General features: G+C 41.5%; 1 protein-coding gene across 2 annotated transcripts in view; it reads left to right on the forward strand.

Annotated features, from left to right (window-relative positions):
* ITGA9 (integrin subunit alpha 9) overlaps positions 1 to 19958 on the forward strand; it is a 459851-nt gene that overhangs the window by 263789 nt on the left and 176104 nt on the right. For both annotated transcript variants that reach the window (XM_044293305.1, XM_044293304.1), the window contains one exon: positions 11817 to 11967. In XM_044293305.1, coding sequence (XP_044149240.1) covers positions 11817 to 11967 — 151 coding nt within the window. The remainder of the gene's footprint in view (positions 1 to 11816; positions 11968 to 19958) is intronic.

Consider the following 19958-nt stretch of genomic DNA (forward strand, 5'->3'; position numbering starts at 1 on the left):
ATACAAACTCAATGCAGATGTTGTCCTAGGTCAGAACCCAGGACCCCAAGGCTGCAAAGCAACAGTACTAATCACTGAGCCACCATGCTGCAATATGTCACCATATACTGTTTATTTGGGCTTACTGAGTGGCAGAATGGTACAGAAGAAAATGATCCTGCCCGTGAGGGATTACAAGATATGAAGGAAAGGTGTAATGACTATAGGTAGGGACAGACTGGGACAGTGAACCCTAATGCTTGTACCCAGCCTGCTTTCACTACCTACTTGCAGTACAAGTCCAACATAGCTAGACCGCAACTGGTCGATGGTCCCTATGCTATGTAAGTGCAGAAACGGACTAACAAACTAAGACAGAAAAACTTAATGCAGATTAGTATGTAAATGGGTTGGGCAAAGCAGTAGCAAATGAGAGACAAATTGTGGTTAGAATACAAGCCAAAATCAGAACCAGACAGACTACGCAGTACCAAACGAGAGACAGAGAGTGGTCAGATGACAAGCCAGGGTCATAAGCAAGAGCAATCCAAATAAGCAGAGCAACAAGACCCAGGAACACAGCTAGTGAGTCTATCACTGGCACTGGTGTATGGCCAGAAAGGGAATTAAATAGAGCACTGAGTCCCTGGATCAGAACCTTTTAGATTAAAGACTCTGCGTTCGATTAGTTAGAAACACTAGCACATAGTAATAGAGCAGCTGAGCAATCAGCCCACTGCTAATCTCTCCCAGCACATGCCCTGTGGGGAGAAACAGCATTGCATCCTGTTGCTAAGGATGCGGCCGCGTCATCAGGGAGCATGGCTCAATAGAGGATCTCTCCTGGCACAACGGTGCCAAGGCTGAGGATTGTGCCGCTGGAGCCCGGACAGGTACATTTGTTACATAAGAGAAAAGAGACAGAAGATGAGGGTAAAGGCTGCTTATACTTTTGTGTGGACACAGGGTTTTTTATTGTAGGGTGTAAGCCTTTCTTAGGTTCTCAGTTTGCTTTTGAAAGTTCAAATGGTGGGAGAGAGTTTAGTGTGTTGGAATAGGGAATTTATGATGAATCGGAGAAATCTTGGAGACGATAGGAAGAGCAGACCAGATGAGACCGGAGAAGGTCTTGAGAGACAACCAGGGAGATTACTTGGATGGATGCAGATTAGGACAGACATGTATGGAGGAGAAAGAAGTGTCTTGCATGTAATGGTCAGTTTTGGAAGTGCATTCACTGTGTGATGAGTAACAGAACAGAATGGCAGAGAGCATTGTTCTGATATGAGGGATGAATGGGATTGGGAGAGATAATGAGTTTGGGTTTTTCTGTGTTGAGTTTTGAAGTCAAAGCAAGATAGCCTGGATTGTTGAGATAACTAAGGGTCCATTCACACGTCCGCAACTGTTTTGCTGTCCGCAAATTGCGGATCCATAAAACACGGACACCGGCCTGACCGGCAGATCGCACATGGCCGGAACTATGATAGGACAAAAATAGGGGATTCTCTATCTTTTTTGCGGGACCACAGAACGGAAGTGCTGATGCGGACATCTTTTGTGTCCCCATTTGTGGAACGGATGTGGACCCATTTATGTGGACATGTAAATGGACCCTAAATGTGTTCTTGTTTTAGCTGCATGTAGTTTTTCTGTGATAATGCTTGTCTTCATAACACATCAGTGTGGCTAGATAAATATGTGAAAGAGTAGTAGTAGTTTCAGCTTACCCGCTCATATAGGATCTTCGGTGGAGGGACTGTGAGGATTCAAGTTGGATTTTATGTTTCAAAAGGTATTTATTAGAGTTTTGAGACAGTTTATCCCAAAATAAAGCATAATACGAAAGTAAATAAAATGAGAAGTGAATCGGTAACATCCCAGTAGGTGTAAATGCATGGGTACATAACAAAATACTGGAGTCTTATATCAGTTTGGATTTTAACTATATTTAATTAAGGATCGTTTTTATCTCCAGACCTGGTGCTGAACTAAAAGGGAGCCTGTCACTGGGATATAGAGCTGAGGACATGGGTTGCTAGATGGCTGCTAGCACATCCGCAATGCCCAGTCCCCATAGCTCTATGTGCTTTTATAATGTAAAAAAAAAATGATTTGATACATATGTGAATTAACCTGAGATGAGTCCTGTCCCTGACTTATCTCACATACAGGACTCATCTCAGGTTAATTTGCATATGTATCAAATCGTCTTTTTTTTTTTACACAACAAACAGAGCTATAGTGACTGGATATTGCGGATGTGCTAGCAGCCATCTAGCAACCCATGTCCTCAGCTATATACACAAAATCCCGGTGACAGGTTCCCTTTAAAGCAGTTGATTTCAGCTAATAGCATTTACTATGTAGAGAAAGTTAATACAAGGCACTTACTAATGTATTATTATTATCCATATTGCTTCCTTGGCTGGCTGGATTCATTTTCCATCATATTGTACACAGCTCGTTTTCATGGCTACGACCACCCTGCAATCCATCAGTGGTGGTCATGCTTTCACACTATAGGAAAGAGCACCAACCTTTCTGGTGGCCGGGACAGTGGGTGCTCACATAGGCTATTGCTTTTATAGTATGCAAGCACGGCCACCGCTGCTGGATTGCAGGGTGGTCATAACAATGGAAACTAGCAGTGTATAATGTGATGGGAAAATGGCAGCAAAGGAAGCAGTATGGACAATCACAATACATTAGTAAGTATCTTGTACTAACTTTCTCTAGGGGATAAATGCCTCTACCTGAAGTGAGACAACCCCTTTAACTTTCTTCTTCTAGAAAAACATGTCTCATCTTTCTACAGAAGTGTGGTGGATATGCCATACATTTCTAAAGTAGAAAAGCTTTTTGAATGTGGCCTATTACTTCTACAACACAGCAGTGTATATACTAAATCAGCAGCTCATAACTAGAAGCTTTATGTAAACTTGGGATTTATTCTATGTGTTCTGGCTCCTTCATGTCATAACCTGATGCACAGTGCCAATTGCAGGCTATTAGCCCACAAACAAGTGTTTATGTAGCTGGTATTATACACACTGCACATGCAGCATAGCACGTTTTATAAAGGCCTTTTTTCATTCAGCGGAGACTACCTAATGACTTAGCAGCTAGTATGGAAGATTTATAGCAGATGCTGGGGCTATGTATTCATTGTAAGAGCTATACATATAGAGGCTTGTGCTCCTCACCTTCAGAGATGGAGAGGGATGTGAGCATGTTTCCTAGCAGAGCTCTTTCTTTCTCATTGTATAGATGAGTGATTGCTTCCATGTGTAGTTTCTCAGACTGCTCTTTTCCATACGTAAGTAAGAATTGTCCATGTTGTAGTCTGCCACCATTATCACAATATTAAGCCACATTAATGTTTTATTATACTTAATCACATCCACGTATCTTTTTATCTATCATTTGATAGGTATTTTACGGGTTATTTCCCATAGATTGTTCTGTGTCTGGAATATGTTACAAGCCCGCTCTTCTCATAAATGTCACCAGCATTTCAGAGATACCAAATCACATTTGTTCCATCACAATTCCATTCATGCTGTTCCAGATCCTGCCAAGGGGTAACACCTAGATGGTATCCACAGTGCAGGAAGAAATACTTTTCCTCTATTACCATGAAAATATTTTTTTCTCCACAAAATTAGGCAAGATAACACTACATGATTAAATATGTTTACGGAAACATTCAAGTGTGCTGTTCTACATTATGTCCATAACTCCTGTAGAAGTGAATTGAAGCTACAGAATCAATGTAGCACAAGCCTTTTAGCAGTTTTCATAATACTGGCCACCCTGGCCATTATGACATGTATTTTAATTTCTGCTTTGAACAGGTACACATAACAGTATCTGTAACGGATCACCTGGCACCCCGACTGAGTACCTCCGTTGCTGGATGCTCCTAGCGTTTCCTGAGGTCTCCAAGCACTCTGGCAGACACCACCATCACCGAACCGAAGAAGCATATAAATCCTCTCAAGCATATGAATGCTGTAGACAGTGGAATAGGAAACCATACGAATAGGTTTACGCTCCTAGCAGTCAAACTGGAACAGCATACCATAAATCCTCCCCCAAGAATGAGACGACACTTCACCTTGAGGGTTAAAACAGGAACTGACTGTACTTGCACGTACAGCCTCTTTTATTCACAAACCACAAACATAGTACTGCCCACAGGGTTTTGAAATACAACCAATCAATATATTACAACACATACAATGTAAGTACAGCAACCAATCGTTCACGCCCCTAGGGGACCAGAAGGAAGACTGTGACACAGGACAGATATGTAGCAATTCAGGATACAGACACAACACATCCCCACAATGCATCATGGTTTCCTCCTCTCTGCCCTGGAGACACCTAAGGAGCAATCCAATTATCTCTCAGGACAAAGGGAAATTGCCAATACACATGTGGAGACAACAGGACAGACATCACCATTTAAACACACAATGGGACAATAGAAACACACCCAGCATATTCCTCCCCTCTGCCTAGGAGACAATTGAGTCAATTTCTGTATCACCCAACTATCTCCTAAGCTGAAAAGTTACACCTCTCATAAATTGCCACAACTTTGTGAGGCTACATTGTACATACACATAACCCACATCAACCCAACCAGTATAACTTGGGGACAAACTCATCCAAAATTCACTTGAATAGGTTCAGGGGTTTTAAAAGTTAGTAAAAGTATCTCAAAGGGCCGTAATCCTGGGGCAGGAGGCTGGCAAACAGCCCCCTCCAAAACACTGTGGCGAGGTTGGTTTCGTCACAGTATCTATCTGAAAAGTCAATAGTTATATGATGTAAGATGTATTAAAGGGGTTGTCCCACAAAAAAATATTCTGCGGTTTTCAAACCAGCACCTGAATCTGAATACTTTTGTAATTGCATGTAATTAAACATTTTATATATCCAGTGAGTTATTCACTGAAATCTATCTGTATATCACCACCTGCTCTTTGTTCTTTTTCTTATTTCTTTGACCTGCTCACTGAGATGGCCGCACATGCTCAGACGCATCCATCAACTGCCTCCTGAGCTGTGATAGGGAGAGAGCTGCAGTAGAATAGACACGCCTCCTGAGCTGGGATAGGGAGAACATGGACATGCCTCCTGAGCTGCAGCAGAATAGACATTCCCCTTGAGCTGCCAGCTTGATATAAATCTAGCAGAACAATGAATGTGGAGATCTCTGGATCTATGTGAGGTCCCGGGCTGGTTCTAGCTTTGTTAGAAAGAGACTGTCATGTACTATATGATGTCTGATTTTCATTTTTTTTTATTAATCATGGGATAACCACTTTAAAGTGGATTAAGGTCAAATGCAGCCACCCTAGTTAAATGGAACATGTCACCATGGAGTGCATTACAATCTACAGGTGGCATGTTATAGAGCAGGAGGAGCTGAGCAGATTGATTTTTGTGGAAAAATATCTCTGCTTTTTCTTATGCATAATAGTCATGTGGGCAGTCTTATCAGTGCCTGACAGCTAACTCTGCATGATGAAGCATATAAGGAAAACTGTCAGTCACTAAGTAGGACCGCCCACATGACTCCTAGGCATAAAACAGCAGAGATATAAATCCATAAATTACAAGTTTTCCTGAACCTTTTCCCACAAAACTATATATCAATCTGTTCCACTCCTCCTGCTCTATAACATGATCACTGCAGATTGTGCTGCATTTCGTGGTAATTCCATTTAAGTCATTCCTAAATAGAATTACATGAACAAGACTATATCAATGACACAAAGCTTGTGACAGCAAGAAATGTGTCATCAGAAAATGACCTATAATTTAAATCACGCTTTTATGTTTAACATATTTTAATATAATTTTTGGTGAGGTTATTTTTAAAGGGGTTCTGCGCTTTCATTTAACTGATGATCTATCCTCTGGATAGATCATCAGCTTCTGATCGGCGGGGGTCCGACACCCGGGACCCCCGCCGATCAGCTGTTTGAGAAGGCAGCGGCGCTCCAGCAGTGCCGCGGCCTTCTCACTGTTTACCGCCGGGCCATCCCGCCCACTGACGTCACGACTTGTATCAACTAGAGTGGGCGCGGCTAAGCTCTGTTCACTTGAATGGAGCTTAGCCGCGCCCACTCTAGTTCATACAAGTCGTGACGTCAGTGGGTGGGCGGCCCGGCGGTAAACAGTGAGAAGGCCGCGGCGCTGCTGGAGCGCCACTGCCTTCTCAAACAGCTGATCGGCGGGGGTCCCAGGTGTCGGACCCCCGCCGATCAGAAGCTGATGATCTATCCAGAGGATAGATCATCAATTAAATGAAAGTGCAGAACCCCTTTAATGTTCCATGTCAATATCTATATTTTAGCACGGGTTGCCGTATTATTACAAAGTGCAAGTGTTTAGGAACCACAGCAACTCAGCCATGAAGTGGAAGACCACTTGAAGTTACAGAGCAGGGTCGCTGAGTGCTGAGGCACATAGTTCATAAAAGTCACCAATGCTCTGTCAATGACTGCAGAGTTCCAAACCTCCTCTGGCATTAACATCAGCACAAAAACTGTCTTCTGGGAGCTTCATAGCATGGGTTTCCTTGGCCGAGTAGCCACATGCAATGGAGTAGTGGACTGGAACAGTGGAAATACATTCTGTTAACTGAAATAATTATTCGCTATCTGACAGTCTGATGGCCACTGAGTTTGGGTTTGGCAGATTCCAGGTTACTTGCCTGACTTCATTGTGACAACTGTACCGTTTGATGGAGGAGAGATAATGCTATGGTCTTGTTTTTCAGGGGTTTAATGGGAACTTTAGTTCTAGTGAACGGAAATCTTAAATGTTTCAGCATACCAAGACATTTTGGACAATTGTACAGTTAGGTCCATATATATTTGAACAGAGACAAAAAATTTCTCATTTTTGTTCTGTACATTACCACAATGGATTTTGAACAAAACGATTCAGATGCAGTTGAAGTTCAGACTTTCAGCTTTAATTCAGTGGGTTGGACAAAATTGCATAAAATGTGAGGAACTAAAGCATTTTTAAACTCAATCCCTTCATTTCAAGGGCTTAAAAGTAATTGGACAAATTAAAGAATTGTAAATAAAATGTTAATTTCTAATACTTGGTTGAAAATCCTTTGTTGACAATGACTGCCTGAAGTCTTAAACCCATGGACATCACCAGATGCTGTGTTTCCTCTTTTTTAATATTTTGCCAGGCCTTTACTTCAGCAGTTTTAAGTTGCTGTTTGTTTGTGGGCCTTTCTGTCTGAAGTTTAGTCTTTAGATCAGGTTCAGATCAGGTGACTGACTCGGCCATTCAAGAATATTCCAATTCTTTGCTTTAAAAAATTCCTGGGTTGCTTTGGCTTTATGTTTTGGGTTATTGTCCATCTCTATTATGAAATGCTGACCAATCAGTTTGGCTGCATTTGACTGGATTTGAGCTCACAGTATTTATCTGAAAACCCCAGAATTCATCCGGCTGCTACTGTCCTCTGTCACATCATCAGCAAACACTAGGGACCAAGCCATCACGCTGCCTCCAGCGTGTTTTACAGATGATGTGGTCTGCTTTGGATCATGAGCTGTACCTTGCCTTCGCCATACTTTTTTCTTTCCATCATTCTGGTATAGGTTAATCTTGGTTTCATCTGTCCAAAGAATGTTCTTCCAGAAGTGTGCTGGTTTTTAAGATTTTTTTTTTTTTTTTTTTTTTAGCAAAGTCTAATCTAGCCTTCTTATTCTTGAGGCTTATGAGTGGCTTGCGCCGTTCAGTGAACCCTCTGTAATTGCTTTCATGCAGTTTTCTCTTTATGGTAGCTTTGGATATTGATATGCTTATTTTCTGGGGAGTGTTCTTCACTTGGTTGGTTGTTGTGAAGGGGTTTTTCTTTCCCATTGTAATTATTCTGCGATCATCCATTGCTTTAGTTTTTCTCAGGATGTACCAAACTGTAGATTTTGCCATTCATAATAGTATACCAATTTCTTGGATGAATTTTTTTCTGTTTTCCCATATGAAGGATGGCTTGTTTCACCTGCATGGAGAGCTCCTTTGACCTCATGTTTACTTCTCAGCAAAATCTTCAAAATGCACCACACCTCAAATCAACTTCAGGCCTTTTATGTGCTTAATTGAGAATGAAATAATGAAGGAATTGCCCACACCTGCCCATGAAACAGCCTCTGAGTCAATTGTCCAATTACTTTTGGCCCCTTTAAAGACAGGGTGCCACATGTAAAGGAGCTGAAACTCCTAAACTCTTCATCCATTTTTAATGTGAATACCCTCAAATGAAAGCTAAAAGTATGGACTTTATGTCCATGTCTATTATATAACTATAACTTGAATATGTTTTAGTAAACAGGTTAAAAATAAATTTGAGTCAGTGTCCAAATATATATGGACCTAACTGTATGCTTTCAACTTTGTGGGGACAGTTTGGGGAAGGTCCTTTCCTATTCCAGCGGGAGTGAGTTAGGTGTGGATGACCTTGACTGGTCACACAGAGCCCTGACCTCAACCCTATCGAACATCTTTGGTATGAACTACAATGTAGATTGTGAGCTAGGCCCTAGTGTTTAAAATCATTGTCTGAAATCGCAAATGCTGTTCTGGATGAATTGGAAAAATTCCCACAGACCCACTCTGTAAAAGCCTTCCAAAAAGAGTGGAAGCTGTTTTAGCGGCAAGGGAGAAGGATAACTCAATATGATCGGCTATGGACTTAAAATGGGATGTCATAAAGCTTCTGTAGCTGTAATGTGTAAGTACCACAGTACTTTTGCCCATATATTGTATAGTATTTACTAAACTGATAGCAGAGACGTGTTTCCATGTGTTATACTGCTGGCTGAGCTATATGGAAATCACTGATAACTACTACTCCTTTCCCCACATATTCTTGGATATAATCTTTTGTACATGACACATATCAAACATTTAAAGTGTATTTTAAAGAGAGACTTCACATTGGTAGCTAGTGTGAGGAATATGGATTATCTTTTACTGGCAGCCCTGATTGTCATTTGATTCACCTTTTGGCATGTACACAGTTAGTGTATATGCAAAATATGTTCTCACCCCCCAGCCATCTTCTGTCAGCTAGCAAGGGAGGAAGCCCCAGGGGTCCAGGCTTCAAGGAGGCCCAAGGTGGATAAAGTCACACCTCAACCAGCCAGTTTCGAGGCAAGCTAATTGTGCAGGAAAACCCCCAGCAGGAGGTCTCAGCCCTTGCTCAGGATCAATGATACCTCCCAGGCATGTTGGCACCTACATTTTATAAGGAATTATGAATCGTCCGTCCATCCCAGGCATAATTCGGTTATCTTTTTGCGATCCTGAGGCAAAGCCAGACATCCACGTGGTCCTGGCTTGATGCTAGGATGCCCGGGAGGGGAGATATACAATATCTCCCCACAGAAACCACATAGCGGCACCAGGTTTGGACTCTAGTTGTAGCCGGAACCCAGGCAAATCAATTGGGCCCGGAACTATCTTCCTGCAACATTCTGGTCTGGGGTTATAAGCCCTAAGGGGTTTTATGGGTCATTTTCTGCCAGCACCATAGAAGGAGAAGTGGACCCTACCCATAGGCAGGGAGGGGAGTGGCCGGCTACAGGTCATAAGCCCATGCAAGCCAGCGGGCGGGGTCTTTTCTGAAGGGGGCCAATGTATTTGGAGAGACCGGGAACCAGCTGACATCACTGTCCCATGTGACTGCAGCCAAGGACTATTCCACCCTCATAACCCATAGGAACTTTCATCTACCCGGTAACTGAGTTTTGCTCTGCTTAACCCTATTGTACCTATATCACACGTATCTGTAACCTCAGACCACTGTATATATTCTCTGTGTATATTTTGTCATCTATTGTGCCCTTAAGGCGATTAAATATATAATTTAATCTTGTGCTATCTTGTATCTCGATCACGAATCCCCACGTCCGTGTTTCGGCCTAGTTATAAGCTACCGTGGGTTGGTTTCTCACGCTATATAATCCCGTTAGCGGACCGGGCTTATATCAAATGAGAAGCTGGTGACAGATTTCCCGGGCTGAGGAGGGGCTGTTTTCACTGCGGCTGTGAAAAGGCTCTCTCAGCTTGTTGCCTCTGTGTGCCTGCGTGGACAGGATGTGTCTGTGTAAACTGTACCAAGCTGACCTTACCTGCTCCTCTGTAGGGCGTAATGTCACGCTTTGGTAACCTGTCACCATACCGCGTCTCGTGAGCTCAATGTAGCGGGCACGAGGTCTGGTATTCATCACAGCTAGTTCTTAGGATATCCCAATCAAAGGATTAGCGGTGGTCCTTAGGAAGATGGGTGTACCAACTTAATCTAAGTGTGAATGACAGTGTTTCTGTTAGTGAAGCTCAGCACAACATAAGGTTAATCAGTACACCACAGAATGAATCTAAGTCCAACTTTCTAGGAGAATGGAGGTGATACTAGACAAACTGTGTCAGCAACCAGTGAAGGAATCTTTATATTTTCTCTGGAGCGTGCTAGTTGAAACACAAGTCTTTGTATTCCCTTCATTGTAGTAGCTAGTACAAAAGCAGTAAGAATAAATATGAAATTGGTTCACACAAAAGTGGTCACAGGTAACTTTAAGTAATTTAATTTTCAAGGGAATCTGTATTTAGGGAGTCCTAGCATCTGCCGGTTACAACTCCCCCTGGTGGTAGACTTTATGATATTGAGTATAAGGCCTCATGCTCAAAAATGTGTCAATTTTTTGGTCCGCAAATCACAGATCTGCGAAATACAGATACCTTCTATGTGCATCTGTGTTTTACTCACTCGCATCAATAGAAGTGACCGTTCTTTTCTTGCGGGCCAGAATATGACATATTCAAGAATTTGCAGAACATTTAAGATGTGTGCATGACTCCAGAGAAATAAATGGGTCAGTGTACTTACTACCTGCAAAAAAAGTCGATAGCACACTGATGAAAAATACGGTCATGTGCATGGGGCCTACACTTAAAGGGGTGGGCAGCAGTATATATTGATGGGTCATTGATATCTTATCGGTGGGATTCCGACACCTGGAAACCCCACCAATCAGCGATGCTTCCTGGTCTTTACACTATGCATCGTCTCCTGTGGAGCAGCGGTGTAGTGTAGTTACAAGCACTTGCTCCATTCAAGTGAATGGAGAGAGTACTTGTATTACACTGCACTTCCTAAACGATGCGGCACTCACATGAAGCGCCACCTCCTCAGCAAACACCTGATTGGTGGGGTTCCTGGGTGTCAGAATCCTACCATTCAGAAATCAATTACCTATCCTGAGGATAGGTCATCAATAGAAATCGCTGCACAACCCTTTAATACTCCATTATTGCCTACACTGATATGCTCACTCTCTAAACTATAAACAGTTAATGCTTCTTTATGCTATGTCCACATGGATTTTGCCACGGGTCCGCAGCAAAATCTGCAAAACTAAAAAACAGAATATGGAAAATTAAAATTCATTCTTCAATGAAATGTTGGTCTTGGGCTATATGACAATTCACGTAACTAAGAATGTATTAAGCTGAACTTTATAAGTGACTTTGTGGAGCGGCCACCTAGAGATGTATAGAAGTTGCAAGTTGGATACAAGTTCGCCAAGTTTTTCACTGGCTTTTCTATTGGAGCAGGACTGAAGCAGGGAAAAGTTGTATGACTTAAATTATGTGACAATTGCTTCATGTGATTCGAGTCCCATGTCCCATCTTTGACTGGTATAACACAACTGAGTTTGTAGTATAGTGGCTGCGTTATCGAAGTCATCTGAAAATGAAGAATATATCTGTTACTTTTGTATCTGCAGTTATGACTCCAAATCTGAATACTTGGCGTTGGGAGCTGTGAAGAACATTTCACTTAACATCTCTATCTCTAACAAAGGGGATGATGCATATGACACCAATGTCTTCTTCAACTTTTCAAGGGAACTATACTTTATTAAAATGTGGCAAGAGGTAAGATGCTTGAGTATAATAGAAAGCTTTGAATGTCTGCTAATAATTCATGCCAACAGTAGTTACCGTATGTAGATCATTCTACTGGGTGGTCCAAAATCATGGAGACAACACCTCCAACACAGAACCTGTTTGGCGAAATTTGCCAAGCAATTCAACTGTGCCATGATGTATGTGTGGTCTGGTAGAGTGGCGAGTGTTAAAATCTGCTGCAGTGACTCAGATACTGCATGCCGCGGAGATCAGCACAATCTATACTCTCCTTGCATGTTCATTTCACAGCCATATGTGTGTCAGATTTGGATTCCTTGTCAAATTATCTTATCTATCTTATCTTCGGCTCCTATTAATAAGGAAACACAATTTGCTGTATGGCACACTTCTTTGAAGCCAAGGGAGTTTGCAGAGCTATCGCAAGCTCAATCAGTTTATGTTTAAAGGCATATTTAAAACTTCTAGCATTTACTTGCACTTTATGTTTCAACTTGAAAGGATGAATTTTGACCAAGGGGCTGTTGGATTTTTCAGTGATATTGGTTTCATATAGCACTGCCTGACTGAAGGAAATGCATTGTAACCCTTTCTTGAAACACTAGGAATGTGTTGTTGTGTCATGTGGTGCTGTATTATGAATGTTACACAATGTCCTTGGATCAGTCTTTGAGAAAGACAAGAAAATGCATTTTAATACTATTCTGACCACAGTTCCCTTCACTGTTCAAACAAAGAGTAGCCTACTTGGACCTGCTTATGTCTACAAATAATATTTTGGCAGTTTTTTTTTTTCCATTGAAGTATTCTTTTCGAAATTGTGCCCTCCGATTAGCTATGAACAGGAAATTAGTGTGGCTTTCTCCAAGAACTTATATATAATTTTTATTTTCAGTTATGTCATGATGTAATACACTATTATAAATATGAAATGTAATTTATATATTTTTTAAGTGTTATACTTTGGTTACTTTCTTCTGATTATTTTAGTAAAAAGGTCTGAAAGTAGAATCTGTATGCTTTATAACTGTAGACTACCCCTTAGGCTACTTTCACACTTGCGTTCGGAGCGGATCTGCACAGATGGATCCGCTCATATAATGCAAACAATGGTATCCATTCAGAACAGATCCGTCTGCATTATATTTCAGAAAAAAAATCTAAGTCTAATTGTTAGTCAGACGGATCCGTCCTGACTTTGCATTGAAAGTCAATGGGGGACGGATCCGTTTGAAATTGCACCATATTGTGTCAACGTCAAAATAAATGAAATAGAAATAAATATTATCCCCTGCACTGCTGTTTTATGTAAGTAAATGAAATAACCCCCACAAACTGCCAGTACATAACGCAGAGGATAATATGTATGCGCTCTCAGGAGGAAGAGAGCGTGTTTAACTGTGGAGAAAGCCGATTGGTTGGGGTAAGTCTGCCCGTTCCCGAATTAAGCCTAAGTTACTCTAGGAAATTAGGGAAGGTGGTCTTAGCCTCAGGGTAAGGGCATCGGCGGCCATCTTGAGAAGATTCCCAGTAAGAAGGCTTTTGAGGAGCGGTTACTATGGACGGAATCTTATTAAACAAGTGGTATGTGAAAACAATAATTAGTGATTATGGATTATCACCACAGCAGCAACAACATATATGAAAATAGAATTTTGATTGAAAATATGACAGTTACACTTTACGTAAAACCTCCAAAAAATCTAATTAACGGTGTTGTCTGTAATTTTGATATTGAAGACCTATCCTTAGTATAGGTCATCAATATCTGATCCGTGGGGGTCAGACTCCTGGCACCCCATTTGATCAGCAGTTTAAAGAGGTTGTTGTGTTCCAGTGTGCTTGGGAAGCTATGAGAGAAGGTCGCAGCATTCATTGGAGCGCACAGCTGATTGACGGGGGTGCTGGGAGTCAGACCACACCAGTAAGATATCAGATAAAGGCACCTATCCTGAGGATAAGCCATCAATTTCATAATCACGGAAAACTCCTTTAATTTATGTTGGGGTTTAGATTGCAACAAAATACAGAAGAACAAATTCCAACTTTGATGGCTTTTTTTTATTTGCATTGACATCTCTTTGGAGACTGCATATTGCGAGTTCTCATGAGCAGCTACTGAATGCAAGTGTGGAACCTAGAATTAACTCCAGACCTGTTATCTCCTTAATTGGTCATGACGTGGCAAGGGAACATATTATACATGGCCATGAAAAGCTTATCAGACAGCAAGCCTTTGAAAACGGAGGGATTATGTAAAAATGTATTCATTCCCAAATGGTTAATGACATATTTTTGTAGAACCCCTTGAAATACACCTGAATGTCTACCTGTAGGCAAGGTAATTATCTTGAGCTCTTTATAATGTTCCGCAAACCACTTTTGGACAATATTTGCAGTGTGTCACGGTGCATGATGGAGGTGGAGAAGATGCGGCATGAACATTGTGACCTTTCTATGGCTACTTAGACTCATACTTAGCCACATAGCAAATGAACATTTTCTCCAATATGTGCCAGGCTGGCTATCCTTCACTTCCCATGCACATCAAGATTTGAGCACTCATAACCCTCTTACCTGTTTACCGATTATCCTCTATTGCCTTTATTGGATGGCGTTTGGTAAGTATTAGCCACTGCATACTGGGAACACCCCACCTGCTTTTTTGCACATGCTCTGAATCTGTTATTTAACAGGTGCCATCATCACAAGATCATTTTTCACTTTACCTATCTTTATATATATATATATATATATATATATATATATATATATGTATATATATATATTTCTGCTTTAGTTTGAATTTTCAGTTTTAAGATTCAACTTCTCAATGCACTTTTCCATTGCCTGCACAGGTCATTAAGAAGCAAGCCGTCAGTGCGAACTCTGAATAGCTTATTCTTTACTATGCAAGCCACTGGCCAAAGAATTTGTCTAGTTACCTGAATCAATAAGTTTGTTCCATTGCTTAAACATTTACATTATACTTTACTCTATGAAGAATTGTAGTGAGCAATTGAGATGCTGCGGCCTAATTTATTTTTTTATTTATTTATTTATTTTCATTTTTTTTATGCTTTTCACAATTTTTGAAACAAAACATGACTCAGAGAAACCTATTTAAAGGCACACTTTAATGAGAAAGTAGACTCTGTCCACTCTGGAACTGAGTTCAAAATAAACTGACAATTGGAGTAAAAAGTAAAAAAGATTTCCCAACATTCTATTGTGGACAATAATTTTGGGGAAAAGGGTAGAGCTTAGGCAGCCTTGTCTATAACTGGTAGGTAAAAAAGCTCCTCCTCACTACTTTCTCTACAAGTGTCATTATTGGATAAAACTTGGCCTTTTCCAACAAGTGGAGAAAACTGAAGGATGAAAGACTGCTAGATTGCAAAACTGTTTGTTTCAGGCACTTTGGCTGTAGTCTCAGTCCTGGCCATCTATTGTGGTTTCCCTGTCGCATGGAACAGAATAACCAGAGGAAAAATTATGCCAAAACTGATAGTTTTCGAATGCAAAAATTCTGGCAACTGGCATATAAATTTTTCAACTTTTCTATAAAATTTTCAAAACCGACTTTTTCAAGGACCAATTCAGTTCTGAAGCCACTTTGAGGTCCTTACATAATAGAAACCACCCATAAATTACCACACTTTAGAAACTACACCCCTCAAATTACTTAAAACTGGTTTTACAAACTATGTTAACCCTTTAGGTGTCCCACAAGAATTAAAGGAAAATGGAGGTGAAATTTACAATTTTCAGTTTTTGTGCAAATTCTGTAACACAGCAAAACGAACCTCAATATTTATTAACCTGATTCTGCAGTTTACAGAAACACCCCATTTATGTTTGTAAACAGCTGTAAGGGCGCACAGCAGGGTTCGGAAGGAAAGGAGCAACATGGTTTTTGGAGAGCAGATTTTGCTGGAATGCCTTTTGGGTGTCATGTCATATTTGAGGGCACAATAAGGCACCCCTACAGCAGAAACCGATCGCTTTTTATTTAATTTTTTATGAGGTGAAGTGGCTAATATTGCAATTCTGCCTGTGTTTTTTTTTTTTTTTTTTTTTTTTTAGTTTCTATGGGGTTCTACATGTGGTATACTTGATAAGATGGTTGTATTCTGTGGGTTGATACGGTTCTGGCGATACCAAATTTATATCGTTTTATTCATGTTCTACCCCTTTTATATTATAAAATCACTTTTTATTAAACTTAAGACCCATAACTTTTTAATTTTTTTTACATCACAAATCGGCTTTTTGTGTGTTTTTTATTTAAATTTTTATGGGGTTTTCCATGTGGTATATTTGATATGATAATTTTATTCTGTGGGATGATACAGTTATGGAGACACCAAAATTGTATTGTTTTTTTTTTTCATTTTCTACCACTTTTAAATAATAAAATCACTTTTTATTAAACTTAAGACCCATAAATTTTTTATTTTTCCGTCAACATAGTTGTATGAGGGCTTTTTTTTTAGCAAGATGGGCTGTAGTTTTTATTGGAATCATTTTTTAGATGCATATAACTTCAGGGCTCCAGATGGCGACCAAAATGGTCACCAATGCGCCTTAAAATTTGCAGATGGCAACAAGACTTTTTAGTCTCCCTCCCCACTGGGATGTGGCCGCCACTGCCACCAATGGGGAGATAGCAGGGAGGAGGAGGGGAGGAGCTGTGGCCACTGAACCAATGAATGTAAAACATATTAATACAAGTATAGGCAGCGGTATCACAGACCCGGCCTCAATAACAAGGCATGTGATACTTGGCAATTAACCCCTCAGGTGCCACACCAGAGGGGTTAATTGCTGCATATCGCATGCCCTGTTATTGAGGCCGGGTCTGTGATACTGCTGCCGACACTTGTATATATGAGTTAAAAAGGACCTTTCATGGGTCCAAAAACTATGAACTAAGTAGCAGGCTGCATAGAGCGGCGCCCAGGAATCTAAGTTCACTTACTATTATTCCTTTGCACCACTCCGTTCGCCCACTGTGCCCCCCCCCCCCGTATTTTTAACATTCAGAGCAAGGAGGCGGAGACACCAGTGTCTCTCAGTCTCCCTGACCGCAGCGCTGTCCAATCGCAGCTAAGAGCCAGGTAGTTTATTTTTCTCCCTGGCTCTGAGCTCTGCGCTGCGATTGGACAGCGCTGCTGTCAGGGAGAAGGAGAGACACTGGCATCTCCTCCTCCTTGCTTTGAATGTTGAAAATACCGGGGGCCACAGCGGGCGAATGGAGCGGCGCCCAGGAATAATAGTAAGTGCACTCAGATCCCTGGGCGCCACTCTATGTAGCCTGCTACTTAGTTCATATTATTTGGACCCATAAAAGGTCCTCTTTAATTACAATCATTGGTGGTGCAGTGCGTCCCCTTAGTATTAGTATAATTGGTGGTGCAGTGCGCCCTCCCCCCCCATTATTAGTATCATTGGTGGCACAGTGGCCACAGGCCCACCCCTCATTGTTATATGGTGGTCACAGGGGCCCCTCCCCTCCATTGGTGGCAGTGGCAGATTCCATTGCTGGGGCTCCGATCGGTTACCATGGCAGCCAGGACGCTACTGAAGCCCTGGCTGCCATGGTAATCTCCCTGCTGCTGTGTGTACTATGTACAGGGTAGCAGGAAGAGTGTGAAGTCCTAGTCACCCTAATACAGCTTTATCGGGGTAAATAGGATAAAGGATGAAAAGATCCAGGTTATAGCCCCTAAGGGGGAAAAATGGTTATTAAATAAAAAGCTAAAAAAAAGCTAAAAAAAACCACAATACTAAAAGTTTAAATCGCCCCCTTTCCCAATTTTACATATAAAATTTACAAACAATAAAAAATAAACATATTACATATCACCGCATCCGAAAAAGTGTGAGCTATTAAAATATTAAAATATTTCCGCTCTGGTGAAGGCCGTAACAGAAAAAAAATTAAAGTCGTGCAATTCGCCATCTTTTGTCACCTTGTCCCGCAAAAGATGTCATTGGATGTGAGAGGTATGTGGTGCTGTATTCTCCTACATGTAGTGCTGGCTCACTACTGTGACCTGAGTCTCATCTTCTCCGTCAAGTCCTTTTTTTAATTATATGCATTTAAAAAAATTTAGTTTAGGAGCCAATGGCTCCTGGTTATTTTTTTTTTTGTCTGGAGCACTGGACTTACATATGACTTGCATATGATCTTTTTTTTAAATATATTTTTGAGAAGTGAAGCAAAAAAACAGCAATTCAACCATTGTTTATTTTTATTTTTTTACAGCGTTCACCAGGCGGGATTGGTACCATGATCATTTTATAGATCAGGTCATTGCAGACTGTAATGACCGGTGTCACGCACAGGGAGGAAAACAGGGAAAGCCCTGCCTAAGGGAGAGGGAAAGGTGGTGACCCCTAACTCACCTTGCGGCTGGCACCTGACTGCCCTGACGTCCCTAGACGGGTTCCTCACCCGTGCGGCGATCACGTGCCTAAACCCTGGCTTTCCCTGAAATGAGCCCTAGATAGTGAGCGGGCCGGTGGGATCGCTAGTCCTCACCACTGCACTAAGAGGGAAACACCAGGGAGAGGACAGACAAATACAAACACCCAGGTGGACGACAACAACTGTCCACAAAGGTCCAACAGGGATCCGGAGGGTAGCGTTCTGAATCAACAGTCAGAGAATGCAGCAACACAGCTCCAGTGGGTCAGGATAGATGTCCAGGCAGGAAGCTCTATCTCTGGCAACCAGAGAAGTGTGAGAGAGGAATATAAGGAGGTTTGGGAGTGCTGGACAAGGAACAGCTGAGGAGAAGGAGCTACGGATCCCTGAGTGAGCCAAAAGGGTTTGCAAAGCAAACCCAGAAAGCTACCATAAGGAAAACAGCCCTATCTTAAATAGAGCGTGCAGCCAACCGCTGCGACTTCCTGACCCCGGGTATAACGGAGTCAGGCGTGGTTCTCGATACCCTCGTGACACAGACACGGCGATACCAATTATGTGTAGTTTATTAAAAAATTACATTTGTTTATTACTTTTTTTCACACTTTTTTTTTTTTTTTTTTTATCAATTCCCACTTGGATCTCAAAGATCCAGTTGGGCTGATGGCTGTACTATACTTTACTATGCTCTTGCATTGCAAAGTATTATACTATTAGTTTTGCAACACTGGACGCCTTTGCAAGGTGGCAACCATCGGCCCACTGCCTTCGTAGCCCGGCAGCCTGATGGTTGAGAGAAGGAGCCCCTTCCCTCTGTTATACCCTTGGATTCCGCTGAAAGTGGAACAGAGCCGCCGCCATCAGATACAGCAGGGGCACTGCACAAGGGGGCACAGATGAGGGATGGGGAGGGTACACAGGTGGCTGGGGACATGGATCGGGGCAGTGGGCTCACATATTAGGGGCATGGAGCATATGGTACCTGATTTCAGGCTCTGAACATCGACAGTGCAGGGGCAGAAGCATTAATCCAAGCGCTTTGCAGCACTTGGATTAAAGAGGTGCCATAACGTTTATATATACGTGCTATCTGTACGGGGTATGTGCAGATAGCATGTAAATAGCCGTATGGCAGTCGGGAAGGGATTAATCTGTATACCTTACACTATGTAAAAGCTTATAATTGATGACTGAAATAGCTATTAGAACAATGAATGTAATTGTTTTTTAAGAGCAAAAAGAAATGCAGTAATTTGTTATAGGTTTTTCTGAATGTAATGCAGATCTTACTATTCTTATTGTTTCCTTTAAAGGGAACCTGTCACCATGAAAATGCAAATTCATGTGCAGGCAGCATGTTAAAGGGCAGGAGGAGTTGAGCTGATTGATATATGGTTTATGGGGAAAGATTCAGTATAACTTGTATTTCATTAATTTAAATTCCTGCTCATTCTGGGCTCTGAAGTCAAGGAGGCGGTCCTATCAGTGATTGACAGCATTCCCTCTATGATTGTGTATACAGAGACAGCTGTCAATCACTGATAGGACCGCCTCTTTGACTTCACAG

Source organism: Bufo gargarizans, chromosome 5 (genome assembly GCF_014858855.1).
Source record: "Bufo gargarizans isolate SCDJY-AF-19 chromosome 5, ASM1485885v1, whole genome shotgun sequence".
Lineage (NCBI taxonomy): Eukaryota > Metazoa > Chordata > Amphibia > Anura > Bufonidae > Bufo > Bufo gargarizans.